At 41.5% G+C, this 18,534-nt stretch overlaps 1 protein-coding gene across 4 annotated transcripts in view; it reads right to left on the minus strand.

Annotated features, from left to right (window-relative positions):
- Nucleotides 1-18,534, minus strand: part of UNC79 (unc-79 homolog, NALCN channel complex subunit) — a 249,572-nt gene that overhangs the window by 73,671 nt on the left and 157,367 nt on the right. For 3 of the 4 annotated variants that reach the window (XM_066342422.1, XM_066342421.1, XM_066342419.1), the window contains 7 exons: nucleotides 16,455-16,636; nucleotides 14,543-14,744; nucleotides 13,340-13,519; nucleotides 11,865-11,930; nucleotides 3,856-4,142; nucleotides 1,345-1,527; nucleotides 580-742 (listed from right to left, as the gene is read on the minus strand). In XM_066342422.1, the coding sequence (XP_066198519.1) occupies nucleotides 580-742; nucleotides 1,345-1,527; nucleotides 3,856-4,142; nucleotides 11,865-11,930; nucleotides 13,340-13,519; nucleotides 14,543-14,744; nucleotides 16,455-16,636 (1,263 nt within the window). The remainder of the gene's footprint in view (nucleotides 1-579; nucleotides 743-1,344; nucleotides 1,528-3,855; nucleotides 4,143-11,864; nucleotides 11,931-13,339; nucleotides 13,520-14,542; nucleotides 14,745-16,454; nucleotides 16,637-18,534) is intronic. The other variant, XM_066342420.1, reaches the window with a different exon arrangement.

Genomic DNA, 18,534 nt, shown 5'->3' on the forward strand with positions numbered 1-18,534 from the left:
TGAAGTCTTATTTTACTGCCTGCTGGTGGAAAAGCTACCAACATAAAAAATGTCAACATTGGAAATAATGTCAACCTATACAGCAAAGAAATTTCATTCCAGTTGCCTTAAATCGATTCTTATTGAATAAGGTGGCTAGGAAAAAGCATTTCGGCAAATTTAGACTCCATTCAAATCTGTGAGCACAAAGTCCAGGAGCAAACGAGAGACTGAAGAGATGATATGGCTCCACTAAGTGCTGACCAAGATTTACCTCACAGCCCAAGCAAGGTGTGTCCATCACACAGGAAAAGGCTGACAAAGGTTCTTTAACCAAACAGCAGGCTTTTTTTTTACTAAATACTCTCTCTTATGAAATGGGCTTTAGAAGCGTATTAATTATTTCTCTTGAATGCTCACTTAAAAAAACATTAAGGCAGTGACATTCCTGGGAAAGTTGGGAAATGAATGAAGCAGTAAGTGATTTTTTCACTCTAGAACGCTACCTGCGGGCGCTCTTCTATCTCCTAAAGGCAACGCTGCCCAGAAATGCATCCGAGTCAAGCTAGACTGAGGACAGCACCGAGATAGGGAAAGTACCTTTTTCTTTCTCGCTGTATCTGCTTATGTTACTGTTGTCACTGTACAAGGGTCCTGCGGTGGCGTGGGGCTTGCAGCTATGATACTGTGCATTGAGTGTGTTGACGGTTATGTGAATCAGGTGAAGCAGGACCTTGCTGATGTCACAGTCTCGATACGGATACTGCGAATAGAATGGAGATAAACACCAATGGTTATTTTGAAGAGTAAGTAGTCCACTTGATCTTGCTAGGTATTTTTCTCAGTATTTGGGGGCAATAAAAATAAAAAATAGAGAAAAGCAAAAAACATAGGTATATTCTTATTGTGACCTTATTCTGAAAAGGAACCGTAGTCCTTGCCTCTTGCTCCAAACCTTGGACAGAGCGCATGTCAATTTGTGGTTACAATTCCTTTCAAGAAAATTATCTTGGCGTGAACATTTGGTGTCTGAATGCAATTTTAAATCTTTTTCTTGTTTTCTAACATAAGAATTAATGTACAGATAAAATGGCAGATTCTGATCAGAAATAGAGGGTTTTTTTTTATCAATGTCCTACAATTCAGCCATTTTTGTTTTAAGCGGTTTCAAGAGAATACGCCGGCAGGGGCTCCATTTCTATTCTCATTCCAATAGCTCTTTGCTTCTGGGCGCTAGCTGTGCATGACGATTCTTCTGCCGAAGGTCAGATGACTGTCCTACAAAATTCTCAACGTAGGTCTCTTAAGCGTTTTCCTCCTAAGGAAATCATTCCACCCAGAAAAGGAGTAATGACAGCCACTCACCTTGTAAAGGATGACCAGTAAGGCCTTCAACCACATCTGCCGGATGTGAGGTTTTAGGGACCAAAGGGAACAACGAGGTGGCTGTTGGAAATAATGTCGTAGTTGAGGACAAGAGCAGTATTTGAGCACCTGAACCACCAGGGGGAGAAGGTGTTTCCCCAAGTTAATGTTATAGTCCATGACCTGAAATAGAGAAGAAAGGCATGACTTAAGGAAAACTGTGAAGAACACTTACAAGCCAAAAGGAAAAATCTGAACCATCAAAACACAGGCAAAATATTTAACAGGCTTCTCACAAAATATTAAGAGCAATAGCCAGTACACATAAAGGGTGGAAAGTCCAACCTCACAAGTAATTTTTAAAAACTTTTATATTAAAACAGTTTTGATCAACTTAATTATCTAATTATCTATTTATTTTATTAAAAATAAAATTTCATCTATTAAAATATCCTGTTAAACTATGAACTAGAATAAAGATTATAATCAACCAAAACACCCAGTATTGGAAATCATGTGGAGAAATGGGCATTCTCAGACGCCACTGGCAACAGTGTTACTCAGTATAATCTTTCAGGAGAGCAATTTAGCAACGTGCAGTCAGAAGTCAGAAAAAGTGCATAGTTTCTGATACATTAATTAAATATGTCCTAAGGAAATAATCGGACAACTGTTCCAAGACGTATGCATCAAGATATGCAGCATTATTGCTGCCCCAAATTGAAAACAACCTACAAATCTAACAATATGGGACTAGTTAATAAGAGATTGTTTTTATGACAGCAAACTACTATGCAGCCATTAAATAGGATATGATGCAAACTTTCTTCCATTATATGAACTTTGTAATATATTTTCATTTATAAAGGTTACACATAGGTCTATCAGTATGTATAATATAATCCTATTATTATTAAAAATGTGCATGCATATACATACATATGTATACATAAACCTGTATGTATGTATGTATGTATGTATGCATGCATGATATACTTATGCATGTATGTGTGTATTTGGAGCCAGTGATACATAACAAAATGTAAATTATTTATCACAGGTTTTTTGGAGATTTGTATTATAACTTATTGATTCTATTTCTAAATGAATATGTATAACATAAATTTAGAAGGGGAGAAGTGAGGGAGGAAAGAAAGTAGGGAGGGAGGGCGGGAGGGAGGAAGGGAGAGAGAGCTTAGGTCTGAAACAGTGTACTCTCTCTTCACAGACACTGAGCGTCAGCGGTGAGCCGTCTGATTACCGCAGCAGCAAGGGCTAACCACCTATGGATTGCTCCCACTTTGCCGACCTGTGTTCATCATTTTACACTCTATTTGAGCTCACCGATAACAGCTACCATCACTGATTCCTGCCAGGAGACAGGCACTGAGCAAGGTGCTCTGCAGTACACTGTCTCTAATCTTTCCCACAAAAGTCCGTTACCCATTAGCAAAACAAGCAGAGGATGCCTAAGGCCATAACAGTTAGTAACTGTGGCGGAGCTGAAATTAATATCCATGTCTCTCAAGCCCCAAGCTCCACCCTTTGCAGACTGGTGCAGCCGTTCTAGAGAGTCAGGTTTGTAGCATGGGTCAAATTAGGCACACACTTTACCCCACAATCCCTTCATTCTGCTCTTAGATCATATCCCAAGGAATTCCCACATTAATGAATAAGGTGCACGTACAAGGTTGTCCATCACTGAGTTGTTTGGAGCGGTGAGGAGTTGGGAAGCATATGTGTGTTCACCGCTGGGAAAATGGACACTTAAAGCATGGCAGATAACACAGCAGCTCAAAGTAGCAGACAGACATGAAACAGCCAATAATCATAATGTGGCATAAAGTAAGTTGTATGATTAATTCAGTTTTCCACTTGAAGCCAAAAAGGAAAAGGATTTTTAGAAAGAAATGAATCGTGGTGACACCAGAGGGAAAGGGGGTGGGGAGGTCGAAGGGGTCAGAGGGGGTAGATGATGATGGAAGGAGATGGCGTGGGGAATGAACTCACAGTACATAGACAGATGATGTGTTAGAGCACTGTACACCTGAAACCTGTATAGTTTTATTAACCGTGTCACCTCCATAAATCCAATTAAAATTTTTTTAAAAGAAAAAAAACACCCACAAACAAAAACCCTACACTGCCTTATTTTTCAATGGGTAGAGTTTCCATTTAGGATGATGAAAATGTTCTGGGCATGGATAGTGGTGATGGTTACAAAGCCATGCAAATGTATTTAATGCCACTGAACTGTACACTTACAAATGGTTAAAATGGTGAATTTATATATTATGTATATCTTAGCCCCCTCCAACATAATCCCAAACTCCCTCCAGGACATCAGGTCGCTGAGTCCCCCTCACCTCTGCTGTCCCCTCCACATACCCTGACTAATAAAATAACTGGCACAAACCTTTACACTCACCCACTGTTGGCAAATGGAAATTAATTACTTGCTTCTACTGAAAGTCTAACAGTATGATTTCTGAAAGCTATTATTACACTTACTTGGGCAATCCCTGCAATAAATGCATTGAAGCAAGTTGACAGGCGCATTTTTTGAGGTGCAATCATGAAGCAGCCTTCCTGTTGGTCATAGCCAAGTAAGACATACAGGTGCCGCTTGACCGTGTTGAAGGCCTTCGCGCTGCTGATGTCTGACTCGGCGCTGCTCTCGTCCTTGGCCATGAACTTCATGAGCACTGTAATCAGCTGGTGAACAGTCTGGTGGTCGATCCCAGCATCTTCTGGGAGCAGGTCCTTGATGGTGTTGTCATTCTCTGGGGATTGTTGTCCTGTCAGTACAAGAAAGGCCATCAGTGGGTGGCTCCTCCACACGTGTACGTTAAAACCTCACTTATTGACGAAGCACCATTCTTCTGCCACTAAATATTTAAAGGCTCTTTTCCAGAAATACTTAAAGGCACAATACGGCCTACTAAGCAAAGTATTAGTCCAAGGGTGGAAGTTATTGTGTCCACCAACAACAAAGTAATTGGGCAATAATAAGGAAATGGAAATAAAAACCGGTCATTACAAAGCTTTGGACAGCAAGCCAAACACCTAAATAAACTTTGCATTTAGTAGGTTTTCAAATAACTTGGCAAAGTTTTCTCCTCAGTGATGAAAACAAGTTTCCCTTCCAGCTTTGTAAAATAAGCATGTAAGAAAGACCAAAAAAATAAGACCCTAAAATCCACTGAGCACAAGAACATCCACCGGGTTATTTCATTTAAATCATTATCTCAATTCAGTTGTTTGTAAATTAGCTGGTGAAAAAAAACAACCACGAAACTTCTTTTTCAATCATGAGATATTAGCGGTATGTCATCTTTGAATGATACAGTTAAAATTAAAAATAGCAAATTATAAGCCCTGCTGAATGTAATGAGAAATATACAGGGAGCGGGGATACAGACAGAAAGAAAGAAGCATGATCTTTTACAAACAGAAGAAAAATAAAATGCCACATGACACTGAGCTGAAAGTTCACATGGAAAGAAAAAAACACCTCAGCCCTTGACTTATTCTGAACCTAACAACTAATGAGACCTGAGCTTTTCCAAGTCAGAAAATTATACCCTGTCTCCCTTGTGTTTCTACCTCTTCTGATCTGGTTTAGTTTAGGGCTTTGGAGGAAGACAGAGTGAGATCTGCTCTTCTATGTTTCTGTCTGGGGGCTGCGGCCTGTCCTGCCTTTGACAAGCGGCATCAGAATTTCTCAGTGGAAACCACTCCTTGCCTGGGGGGTCAGGCAAGCACACTAGCATGTTCACCTCTCACCCTGCAGGGGAAACGTTCTGCTAGATGATGACAAGCTTTGCTTACAAACCATTATAAACCAAAGCTTGATCCCATTCATTTAATGATGGTGAAAAGGATGTAACAAAGAGCGAGGTAGTAATTTATATGCATTAACTTCGCAACCAATACGGCAAAAGTCTCCATCTTGCAGCACGCAGCCAAGAGACAAGAGAGGTGAACTATTTCTGGGGACTGTGGAAACCAGCTGCCTCAGGCCAAACGCTTTTCTCTTTCGCAGCCGCATGAAGGTATATCAGGTTCAGAATTGACCAGGTTAGAACTACACATAAGGTAACAAGCCAGGTTGTCTAGTTTCCCCCAGACAACCGGAAGAATGTTAGTCTGCCCAAAAGTGATACATGGAGAAGGGACAGTTTTCAATGTGTGAAGAGGCAGCAAATCAAGTGAGTCAAAGGGTCTCTAACACAGCGGCAGGCATCTTACAAACTTCGACCTGGGCCTACATTATTAACATCTTCCGTCTCACACAGTCTGCTCATGAAGGAAAAAATACGTGTCATGGACGTTAGAGGAGTTTTTACCAAAAATTAGGCAAATAAAATCTAAGAATTTATTTATGATGGTGTTTCATATTGAGAGCGATCAATAAATTATTATTATCATTATTTATGATCCATGTATCAGCCATCATAAAAAAAATCACCTTATTTCACCAAGAGCCCCAAAATATGAAGCAATGCTGTACATTATAATTATATTAAATATTTGAACCAAAAGCAATACCTATGTAAATCCTCATAAAACAAAATAAAGTTTAGAAATCTATCTTTTCAACATGGAAAAATATTTAATCTTGATTTTTTTTCTTCCTCCAGAGCATTCCTTTATAACTAGAAGAAGGTTATTGCTTCGGGCCAGTGTGGGCCAAGAATGTGACAAGTGTGAAAATCGAGGTTCCCTGCAGGATCCAATGTTATTGTAGCGGCAAGTGATGGCTGCTACAATATAGCTTCATGCTTCAATTCCTTTTAGCTCTGGGGGCCATGTTTCAGACAGTCCTGCTCAACCACGTCCAAGTCCAGACTGGCTTGACTCCAAAAAGTCTCAAAGTTAAAAGTGCAACCAAGGAAGGTCGGAGAAGGAGTTGCACCTTTGCTTTATAGCCCTGAGAATCTAGGAACTGCAATACAGAAGAAAGGGAACTCCAGGCCAGGCCTCAGCAGGACATCAGCTCCCCATCTCAATCTATCCTAGTTTAGGTCTAGAAAATAAGCCATCAGACTTCACTTTTAAATATGTCAAAGTTCTTCTTCTCCTTACAGGAAGACATCTATTTAAAAAGTATGTAACCTTAGCTTTTCCCATCAACTCACATCTTCCTAACGGCTAAGTGTCATTTCACAAATGCCCCATTCTCATATTAGACTCATCTTCATTGATCTTCAGTGCTTTAGCTTTAAGGTTGCTGCTCTCACTTTGATTTCTCCAAATAGCCAAGAATGAATGCTCTTTAACAAACCATTAAATTAACTAAAAAAGGACAGTTAGTGGGACCTTATGGCATTAATTAGGGGGGATCTCTTTTCATTCCAATAATTACTCCTCTAGTTGTGGGCTTTGCAAGTGTGCTTTATATGTCTTTCTTTACAATACGGTAGGCTTGTGACTGGTATACTCTTTATTAAGAAAAGTTACCTTAATCAAATCCATAAGAAAAATGAGCTTAGGAAAGCTGAAATTTTCTTTACTGATAAAGACAATAGTTAGTTATCTACAAAGGGTACAAAATTTCCATTTTAAAACTGAGTGCCTGCCTACAATATTTTCTCTAAGGTGTGACAGCTAAAACCCTTTTGAATTCCAGTCTATGAAATTCCTGTATCTGTTGTAATCAAAGCGAGTTAATGTGTTCAGAGACTCGATTTTCATCACTGCTGAAAAGAAAAAGGTGAGCATCTTTCTAACCCTGAGGCAGAGAGAGAGAGCTATCCCTACCATAACCTTAACACAGACTGGGCCCATCGCAATCTGTCCACAGACCGGCACGACCGAGCCAAACTCCGAAGTGTGATTCAATTGTCTTTATTCAGACAATGTGAAACCAGGCAGGGTCAAGATCTGCCTCTCCAGACTTATGTCCCATCACTCCACCCCAAATGCTCAACATCCTCACAAGCCGGGCTACTCACAGACCTCAGAGTGTCACCAACTTTTTCCCACCGCATGGTGCTCTCCTCATCTTGTAAAGTGGACCCCGCCCTCATCCCCCATTTAACCCTACGGATCTGGCCCCCAGAAGCCATTCTTATGACATGTGCCCACCCTCCTCTCAGCAACTGGATGTGATCCAAAATAAAGGAGGGGAAATGGGGGGGGGGGGGAAGGGAAGAATGAAAGGGAGTTTCCTTCAGCACTTCCTAACTCCCCTGTGACAAATAACTGTTATGCGAGGCAGAACCTTGGCTGCTGTTGCCTCCAGCTCTCCTCCCGTGCATTTGACTTGACCCATGTCAATCAACTTTGTATTCATTCACTTGCCTTGTTTCCCCTATAAGAACAAAGGCTCCTTGAAGGCCAGTGCTATGTTTTATCCATTTGTATATCCTTCACAGAATACGGGGTAGGGTCTGACACATAGTAGGTGCTATTACTCATAAATGTTTAAGTATACTGAATTCAAATAAATATTTCAGATCTTGTCTTCTCCATAGGAGAAAAACTGATAAAGTCTCCAAACAGCAAGGAAGTGGCTGGGGACATAGGTAACATTCCTCTGTATAAGTCAACTCACTGACCCCACTGTCAAACCAACAAGTGACAATTAGGTGGAGGAAGGAAGGACCCCTTCGAGGGCTTACTCTGCATCTGGCTGGAGAAGCCAGCAACCAAGCACTACCCATGCGGCTGCATTACCTCGGTAGTCTAGCTACACTGCTTCTCTGTCCCCGGAGCTCACTGACTCAGCTTAGCAGGGGTAGTCAACCTTTTTATACCTACCACCCACTTTTGTATCTCTGTTAGTAGTAAAATTTTCTAACCGCCCACAGGTTCCACAGTAATGCTGATTTATAAAGTAGGGAATTAACTTTACTTTATAAAATTTATAAAGCAGAGTTACAGCAAGTTAAAGCTTATAATAATAATTACTTACCAAGTATTTTATGTAGGATTTTCGCTAAGTTTGGCAGAATAAATCTTTATAAAACAACTTACTATAGTTAAATCTATCTTTTTATTTATACCTTGGTTGCTCTGCTACCGCCCACCATGAAAGCTGGAACGCCCACTAGTGGGCGGTAGGGACCAGGTTGACTATCGCTGGCTTCAAGCTTGGTTCACAGCAGTTCTGTTGCGGTGTGCACACAGCCACAGAGGGCTGTCAAGCCGGTGCCAGAGACTGACTCCACATCCTCACACGCTCCCCATTCCTGCCTTTGCCGCCTCCTACCCCACGTCCTATCACCGCGCCTTTACACCTGGCCACCAGTCACGCCGGGGCTCCTCAGACCTCCTCTTCGCCTCCAGCTCCCCTCCTGCTGTGTTTGACTTGAACCGTTCTCCCTGGATGGGTTACTTATGTTCATACTTTGTCTCTCTTATGTGACTATCAGCAAGTGGAGAGTATAAAAATTTCTAATGAACCCTTGCTTTCTTTATATTTGCTAGCACAGCAGGTGCCCAATAAATATTTGTTCACTAGAAACTGTCATTTCCCAAAGCCATCATTTCAAACAAGGGCATTTGTTCCTACAGAAAACAACTGCACTCATAATGATCAATGGGTATTCTGAAGTTAGTGAAGAAGGTGTATTGTAAACCATCTTTCTGGAAAGAGAGAACCCAAAGAGAAGCAATTTGGAAGTCTAGGCTGGGACACCAAGAGGGAGGTGGGAAGGTCAACACAGACTCCACTAGAGCTGCCTGGCATTGGGCACCTGGCTTAGGGCACCTTCTCTTACATATGCAAATTCAGACCAAGAGATCGCAAGATTTCTCTGTGGCCTGGAGTAGAGCCCCCATGTCCCTTCAGGGGTTAGGGTAGCCCCAGGCCAGTCTGAGGGTTCTATCGGAAAAGCTCACTAGCCGACTGGGTGCTCCCTGCAGCAGCCCCGAATGCCCAGGTCAGCTCCATCACTAACTACACCGGTGCGGTCATGTCCCACAGTGGGGGGAATCCCCTGAAACCAATCCATCAAGACGCGGCTCGGTGGAAGGGAAGTTAAGCAAGTCTCCTGGACCCAAGTACTAGTTTTATCCTTAACTAGTTACGGGTGATCTTCAGCAAATCATCTAAGCAGAATTTCTTATACCCTCAGGACCTTGGTGTTCCTCTCTGTATGTAAAGTGAAAAAAAAAATACTTTATATACATCTCTAGTTGTAAAATTGAAGTCAGTTGGTTTACAGAAGAACACTCTTTGTGGATAGAAGTAGTATACATATAGGAAGTATATTATTATTTACCTACCACTGTTTAATGATTTATTCCAGGAGATGAAGAACAAGGTATAATTAAGCTCCCTGCAGTCACCTAGTGTGGGCATTGTTTGTTCAGTATTATAATGTTGTAAAACACCATAACTGCTGCATTATAGTCAATACTCAAGAGATGTCCTGAATTACCAAAGACAAAGAATTCCTGGTCATCACTGCATTGTTGAAAATAGGCTTTATAGCTAATTATCATTATACCAGTTTCAGATTAGCAGGTGAAAGTGCACATTTCATCAGTTGGGATTAAATAAAGGTGTGGGGCTCCTACTGGCATTTACCACACACGCCTCGCAAGACATCTGTTTGTCACCAACAAACATGGGGGACTTGCTCCTTTCTGAGAACTTGTTTCCTCTTCTGTAAAATGAGAACATTAACCTATTCCTAATGTTTCAGCTCCAGCGTCCTATAAATTCTATACAGATCTACAGGGGCTTTGATTTGACTCAGAAATGTCCAGAGGAATGCGGCTCCAGAGTACACCGTCTGTACAAGCATATCTCCATTTCAAAACCTGTTGTGTGCACTAAGATCAGAGAGCCAAAAATTATAAGTCCGGTGCCAAAAAGTTCAGCCTTAAACAACAATTAAACTTAAGTCTGGCGGCATAATTAAAGGGCATCTGCTTCACTTGCAGCCTTGCCCAGAGGAACTCATTGCCCGCACCGGACACAGGTCGACTCAAGTAACAGGTTCTTCAGTTTCCATTTAAACCATCCTGTAGTCTTCTCATGATCCTGGATGTCTTTGCTTCTAAGTTAAAACATCCAATGTCCAGTAAATAATAATACAGAAATGAAAAACTAGTTTGAATTTGTCTTATAAGCCATTCATACGTTTCCAAATCTAAGCAAGTTTTGCTTATGGGTGGTGTCATGTATATTATTTTTATATTTAATATGTACAATGCTGTTCTTTTCCATCTGGTCACTTGTGATGGGACAATTAGGTGCCTGAAGGCTTTTGTTAATGTCAAGAAACACATATACACACCTTCCCAGGAAGACGTGAGAGGCTGGACTGTTATGACGGGCGATAATAATTAGAGTAGCTTTCAACTAAGCCTCAAGACAAATAGAAAAGATGGGGTCAAATAGTTTGTGAAGCTGCTTCAGACCAATCTCAGAAAGACCTCCCTGAAGGGGAACTGGGTGGATTTCACATTTGCCATGAGCTCAGGACCAGCAGTTCTTATTTTTATTCTTTCTTTCATCTCAGCACAGTTGAGGCACAGGGGATGTGCAAAATAAGGTAGAGAGACTCTGACAAGTGCGTGCTAGCCCCCTTTTTCTCATCAACTTTAAAAGAGAAAATACACTCTGGCCAACATCTGCCGTCCACAGTCATAATCTGGGGGCTCTCACTCTTTCCCCCTGTGCCGCCCTAACTGCTTCATTTCCTAGTGTCATCTGACATTAGACACATGACACACAGTCTTCAAAGTCTCCTTACTTAAAATTTTCCTCTGAGCCCATTCTAAAATGTTTATCTTAAAACTATTCTTAGAAAATAATAATAGGAAAACCAAATGTTCCCTAGCACAGCACACAGGTGGCAGTTACTAAGTTTATTTCTGACACATCAGCAGGTATTTGGGACCTTCATAGTTCCCAACGAGTCATGGCATCCCTTGTGTGAACAACATTCAGTCTGCAAGAGTCTTATTGGTGTCCCTTCAACCTTAGAATACTTCATGATAAACTGTAACCTGTCACCATGGAACATCACATGGCAGTAACACTGTACCAAGCTGAATATGACCCCGTGGTCCTCCAAACAACTAGAAATTCTTTTCCTGAGAGACAGAAATGCAGGCAGAGTTGCAAAGAATCAGGAATGGCTAAGGGGATGAGTGAATGAGGGTGGTTCAAATGTATCACCTTTTAAAATGCAAATGAAATGTATGTTTTTCCAATAGCAGATAGATATGAACATCATATTTCTATGTGTAAAGGACACATACAAATATACAACTAGGTAGAGTTCTAGTCATGTTGGCTCTCTGGGAAAAGTGCATACTCGGATCACATGATGCTTCTCACTGGACCAAAAGTAAACAGGATCAAAAGTCATCTGCCAATACTAAAATAAAAAGAATCGCTGGGTCAGGGGCTCAAATGCTTGAGCATCTGCGGTAAGACTCTCTGAGCCTGCAAATCCTAAATAGGCCACTTGGGTCCAGTTAGAAACACTGCAATCTTTACCTTGTCCACCTGTGATAGACAGTTGCACACAGCCCCTCACGTGAGAAGTACCCACCTGGCGTCTGTTCCGGCGTCCCACCGAGAGCTGGAGCAGACTGCTCTTGCCTGGTCAACCTCACAGCTTAAAAATCAACAACAACTCTATTTAAATAAGCATTAAAAAAACAACTGGCGCCTAGAAAAGATACTCAGTGCTAACTGCCTCGGATAGTAGGGGCAAGTTTAGTTTTCTTACTGGTCATTAGCATTACATGAAAGATGTTTCCATCACCAAAGTTTTCAGGACCATCTGTCAACGTTACTTAAATTCTTAATCTTCAAAATTGTCACGTGAATCAATTAACAAGAAATAACAAGTAACAATCTTTCTATCCCAGACTGATCAGTGAGATCCTAAAAGAGCAAGGGAATTCTGACAGAGATGGTCATCTATTCGGTCTGGGTCTTGGATTCTAGGATCTGACTCAGCGTCACTTGGGCCTCACTTTCCTACAGGATGGTCTCCGATGGGCACCTGTTAGCATCGTTGCTCTCTGAAAAGCTGCATTATTGATTGCTTAAAGGGCTTAAAGGAGTCTTTCAAAGTTCAAAATCCCACATTTCCTTGGCTTGTCAAAAAATAGAGAAAAATGCAATAAATAAAATCAAATCATATTTATGATTAGAAATGGTTACATTACATAAAGCCGTCAGCTAATAAATGCCAATGAAAAAAGCAAACTTTTCAGCTTCTATCAGAATAAGAAATATGTCCGATGGTGTTATTTTTATTAACTTCACAGCAGTTAAAAATTAAATCATTTAAAGAATTTTACAAGTTACTAATATATTTAAATATATCCATTCACTAATATGATGATTTAGTTATGCATTTTTAATTATTTTTCACTCATAAGTCATTGCTAAGCATTCGAGTTCACCTAGTGATTTGGTGATTTAAGGAAAATATTATTCTCTTTAAAAGTGTAATACCAAGAAAGATCTTTAGAAAGCAAGTATGTATATATGGGCTTTTTTTTTCTTTAAAGCTGGCATGAAGCTTGTTTTTATTTTATCTGGTGAAGTTAAGCAAAAATTCAGCCCCTGGGTCTGATTTGTCTTTCTCAGGAGCAACCATTACTATTGGTTTGTCTGGGAACTGGCTGGGCTGCCTCTCTCATGCACTAAATGAAAATACCAAAGTCTTGTCCAAGTCTGGAAGCTCCTAGCTCACTAGGCTGGTGCAAAGCTTCACGTTTGAGGATTTAGGAGCAAATGCGTCTCCTTTCACGCCAAGCATCAATGGACTTGCTGCCTTCCACATTTCAACACAATCTACTGCTGCACCAAGGCTTTGCTTCCCCTCAAAACTGGAAAAAGCCACCCAGGGCACTAACACCCCCGGGGTGACCCTCTAGGGAATCCAAAGGCCAAACCTGGTGACTGAGCTGTTTGCTAAATACACAACTCTCTGTGAACTTTCAACAGGACAAGTCGGCCTCAGGAAGACATCAAACAGACTCAAAAGAAGGATGAAAGAAGATACTCAACGAAGTTTGGAGGTTAGGGTCTCGGGGAGGGAGAGCGCCCTCTTGGACTCCGCTGGCCCCTTCACGCTGTCCCTCAGGGAGCGCACACTCTTCTGGCGGTTCCTGGCAAAGCGAGCCCTCTTGATCTTCCACAGGGCGGCGTCACTGAGGTTGGCCACGTTGGTCCTTACAGCGGTGATAGCTTCGCAAAAGGAAGGAGAGGTTATCATTTTCCTCGACTGGCTATGTGATGCAGCTAGCCTGAGACCGACCACCTGCGTGCGTGTATTTTCAGTATTAAGAACCGTCCTTCACGAAGAGGTGGCCCTTTCACCCTCCTCTCTTGATGAAAAGGCTTATATTAAAAGTCATGACTGCCCTAGCTGGTTGGCTCAGTGGTAGAGCGTCGGCCTGGCATGCAGAAGTCCCGGGTTCGATTTCCGGCCAGGGCACACAGGAGAAGCGCACATCTGCTTCTCCACCCCTCCCCCTCTCCTTCCTCTCTGTCTCTCTCTTCCCTTCCCACAGCCAAGGCTCCATTGGAGCAAAGATAGCCCGGGCGCTGGGGATGGCTCCTTGGCCTCTGCCCCAGGCGCTAGAGTGGCTCTGGTCGTGGCAGAGCAACGCCCCGGTGGGGCAGAGCATCGCCCCCTGGTGGGCAGAGCGTGGCCCCTGGTGGACGTGCCGGGTGGATCCCGGTCGGGCGCATGCGGGAGTCTGTCTGTCTCTCCCCGTTTCCAGCTTTGGAAAAATAAAAAATTAAAAAAAAAAATAAAAGTCATGACTATTGCCTATCGTGACTATCACCTAAATAAGATTAACTTACCTAATTTTATTATTACTGGTTAACTAGCTGAGTATCGAAAGTCTTTCCTCATCTATTTAGAGCTGTAGGAAATGGATTAATAAGTATGCAGGGTGCAAATATATTTCACAAACTTGCTCACAAGCATTACAAGTATGACTGAATAATATTTAAGGAACACACAGTCACAAATGGATCTCACAGTTCCTCAAAGAAGTGAGAATTATGATGCCAGAAAATAGTTCATCTGCAGATTACTACAGTAGATGTTCAACAAACATTTGATGAACTGAACCCATGAGGTCAAGGCATCCTCCATAATGGGAAATTGAACTGTGTACATGCGAGCATCTCCTGATTATCTAACAAGGGCAAGCATAGGAACTGCGACTCTTAAAGCAAGTTCTTTGTTTTGCTTACTTGTAGGAAAAGGAAATTCTTTATTACAATCCAAATGCAGCTGAGCTTCCAAGGAAAGCGTCTCGAATCTATTGACAAAGAACTCCCAGCTCAATGCAGGAATATCTTGCTTAAGAAAATGCAAGAGTAAAAGCTTGCTCAATATTGTGGGTCGATCTTTAACTACAGTGTCAAACTGGAAGTCAAGACAAAGACACAGACCCTGGGGAAAAAGAAGAAGGAAAACAAAGGAAAGTCAGATGGAAACATCTAAGTTGCTTCAAAGCAAATACACTAAGCAAAATCAGTAAAAGAAGGTAAACTCCTCCATTTATATTTATAATGTAGAAAGAACCAATTAAAATGTTTTCTATTGCAAATGTTGGTAGAAAATATACAAAAGGGAAGCTTCTCCTAATTGTAGAATAACTTTTGAATTTTGACTCAGAGATCTCAATTAAATATGTTATTAATTTTTTTATTCAAATACTCTCAAATCAATGTTTCTTTTTTTATCGTCTGTAGTTCCTATAAGAGAAAACATACTTTCAATGCTACATTTTAAACTACACAAAAAAACCCAGATGGTTTTCAATTGCCTTTCAATGCTAACTTCTCAAGTTTAGAGTTAAAATTTCTAAATGAAATTTAGATTTGAGAATTATTTTAGTAATTCTGAAAGAAAATAAAGTCATCTTCTTGAAAAGTGAGTGAAGCACAGAATCAAAAAAATCAGAGATGGAATGGATTGAGCCTCTATTTCTCTAGTATATGAGTCTATTACTCCCTTTTTTAAAGTACTGTGATTCATCCAACCATCTTACTAATTCATTCAACTCTCATCTTATGAGTGCCTCTTATGTTCCAGGCCCTGAGCAGGGGTAGGACATACAGCCACCTAGTCTTATTAAGACCGACAGAGAAGAACTATCCAGAGAACTGAAAGTTTTTACAAGGAAGGGCATGCATCCACAGCTAGCATAACCCTAGAATTTTTCAGATTAGTCTTTTTGACTACACTGATTGAGAGGCAGTGTACACACACCACACACACAGAGTCAAGAACATGACTTTATTATAAGTCAGACCTGAGTTTGCTCTACCAGTTGCTTACTAGCCATGTGACTCTGAAATTACTCAACCTTGCTAACCCTCCGCCTCTCTACCTGTAAAATGGAAACACACAAAAGGTTATTGGAGGGATTAAATGAGATCATGTATGATGGGATACTTCAATTCACTGCCCTGGAAACACAATACCTATTTGAAAATGTTAGCTCTTGCCATTATCAATAGTTAATAATAGCAATATAATAATGAATCATTGCCAATGTGGAAAAATACATCAGGACTTTGAAGGTTCTAGTCTTGGTTCTCCCACAATTCACTCTGTGTCCTTTAACAAGGACATAGAGAAGGACATTATCTTTCTGAGACCCGGTTTCTTCAACTATAAAATACAGGTGCCAAATAAGATAAATACACAACTCTCCCCAGCTCTCATATTTCATGTTACTTTGGCATTAATTTGTACCGTTGCATTTGGTAGCATATTTACCCTGTCATGATTGGTTTTGATTTATATTATAATTTATTTGATTTCTCTTGGCATCTAGCCTCTGATAAAAGGGCTTTTAGCCAGGAAGCCAGCTAGATGGTATACAATAAACAAACCTAATTTAATAATCTGCCACCAAAAAAGTTACACAATAATTACAGCTGTCAGAAGTGATTCAGCGCACGAACAAAGACTAAAAGGAAAGTATCGACGAACAAAAACAAGAAGTCTGCTAATAAGCTGTGGTCCTGGAATGTTTTGCCTATTTAAAAATTTCCACTGTTATCATCTTCATCAGTATCAGATGCATGTATGTGACGAGTAAGTCAATGGTTTAGTGGAGCGGAGCAGATAACACACACGGAGGGACATCACCTGCAGTGCTGGCCTCTTGATGGTGTCGAGCAGGAGACCGGCCCTGGTAGCCACTGCTGGGTTGACGTCCTCCACAGCCGTCAGAAAGCAGCAGAAGGCATGTGCCAGGGAGTACTTCAGCAGGTGGTTTTTGGTCACTGAGTGAATATCCAGAAATCTGCAAATTACAGCCACTTTTTCCACTGCAATGTAAAAGGCAGAGGACAAAAAAAATGGCATTTATACAGATAGTCACGGTCCTGAACCCAGAGAGAGAAGGGTAACTCTGGGCCCCCCATACACCGATACTCAATACCAAAAGGAAATGCTATGGCCACCTTCATGATTGTTCCGTTTTATGCGTGCAGTAAAGACCATTTCTATTCAGGGCTGTGTTTTTCTGCCAGGCAGCCTTGCTTTAGCTCTGGGTTGCCTTCTTTTTAACGGTCTTCCCCTTTAAGTTCTGGCTGTATTTCAAACTATTCCAAATGCCTCTGTGCTCATTTCTTTGTCCATTCCGTAGAGGTCTCACAGACAATGCAGGGAGGTGGGAGGTGCCCACCAGACCGGCTCTAGACTGTGGCCCTCTACTGCACTCTCGGTATGCCATGATGGGAGATGACAACCAGTCCTCCTGGGGCTACAGAGCATATTTCTTCCATGAAATAAATGCTCCCTTACTTGACGGGTTTCTAATTATTCTGTATCTGTATGTTAAATGATTCCAGCCACTCTTAAAACATAGGTGTAGTACAGGGGTCCCCAAACTTTTTACACAGGGGGCCAGTTCACTGTCCCTCAGACCATTGGAGGGCCAGACTATAAAAAAACTATGAACAAATCCTTATGCACACTGCACATATCTTATTTTAAAGTAAGAAAACAAAATGGGAACAAATACAATATTTAAAATAAAGAACAAGTAAATTTAAATCAACAAGCTGACCAGTATTTCAATGGGAACTATGCTCCTGTCACTGACCACCAATGAAAGAGGTGCCCCTTCCGGAAGTGCAGCGGGGGCCGGATAAATGGCCTCAGGGGGCCGCATGTGGCCCGCGGGCCGTAGTTTGGGGACCCCTGGTGTAGTAGATGGTGAAGCAATACAGTTCCATGTGAACAAAGATGTTTCAGTACTTTGCCTAAGCTGTTCCAGCAGCTTAGAATATTTCTAAGCTTTCTATTCTTTTCTGCTAATGGACACTCTACCATCCTTAAAAGTATCTGCTGCTGAAATTCTACATGTTCTGTGACGTCTACTGTGACTTCCTAGAACGGTCTTTCCGTCCCATGAACTCTCGCATTCAGCTATGTCAGTTGAGTGTTCACAGACGGCCATGTGGCATATCATCTTTGTGATCTTGAATTATATTTACACCTTTATAGTTTCTTAACCTCTCACACATTTGTATTTGGTCTTATCAATTGAACTGGGAGCTTCTGAGAGCAAGAGTCTGCTTCTTATACTCTTTCTATTGCTCCCACAGATAGAGCATTTATTCAATAAACCCACTGGTTCACGCCCCCACCAGGTACTGAGGAGAGAGGGGAGGAGATGGGAAATGACCTATACGGGACTGAATGTTTGTGTTCCCCCTCAAAAAATTTTTACATGTTGAAGCCTTAATCCCCAATGTGATGGCATTTGGAGGTGTGGCCTGAAGAGGTCATTAGGTTTTGATGAGGTTTGATGGGGGTGGGGCCCCCATGATAGGATTTGCATCCTTATGAAAAGCAGAAGGAACACCTGAGCTCGATCTCCATCAGGTGAGGACACAGCAAGAGAGTGACCATTTACCAGCCAGGAAGAGAGCCCTCACCAAGGAACTGAATTAGCTGGCACCTTGACCTTGGACTCCTAGCCTCCAGTACAGTGAGAAATAAATTCCTGTTGTTTAAGCCGCCCAGGCTATGGTATTCTGCTATGGCTGCCCAAGCAGACTAACATGGAATCACTCACAGGTCTTGACTTCAAAGTCAAGTCGACTAAAAAAGATAAGACAGGTACAATTATAACCAAAATGTAATCTAAAAAGCTATAAATGCTGCTAATGAGGTATGAATAAAATGCCATGGGAGAGTAGAGGATAAAGAAACGACT

Source organism: Saccopteryx leptura, chromosome 6 (genome assembly GCF_036850995.1).
Source record: "Saccopteryx leptura isolate mSacLep1 chromosome 6, mSacLep1_pri_phased_curated, whole genome shotgun sequence".
Lineage (NCBI taxonomy): Eukaryota > Metazoa > Chordata > Mammalia > Chiroptera > Emballonuridae > Saccopteryx > Saccopteryx leptura.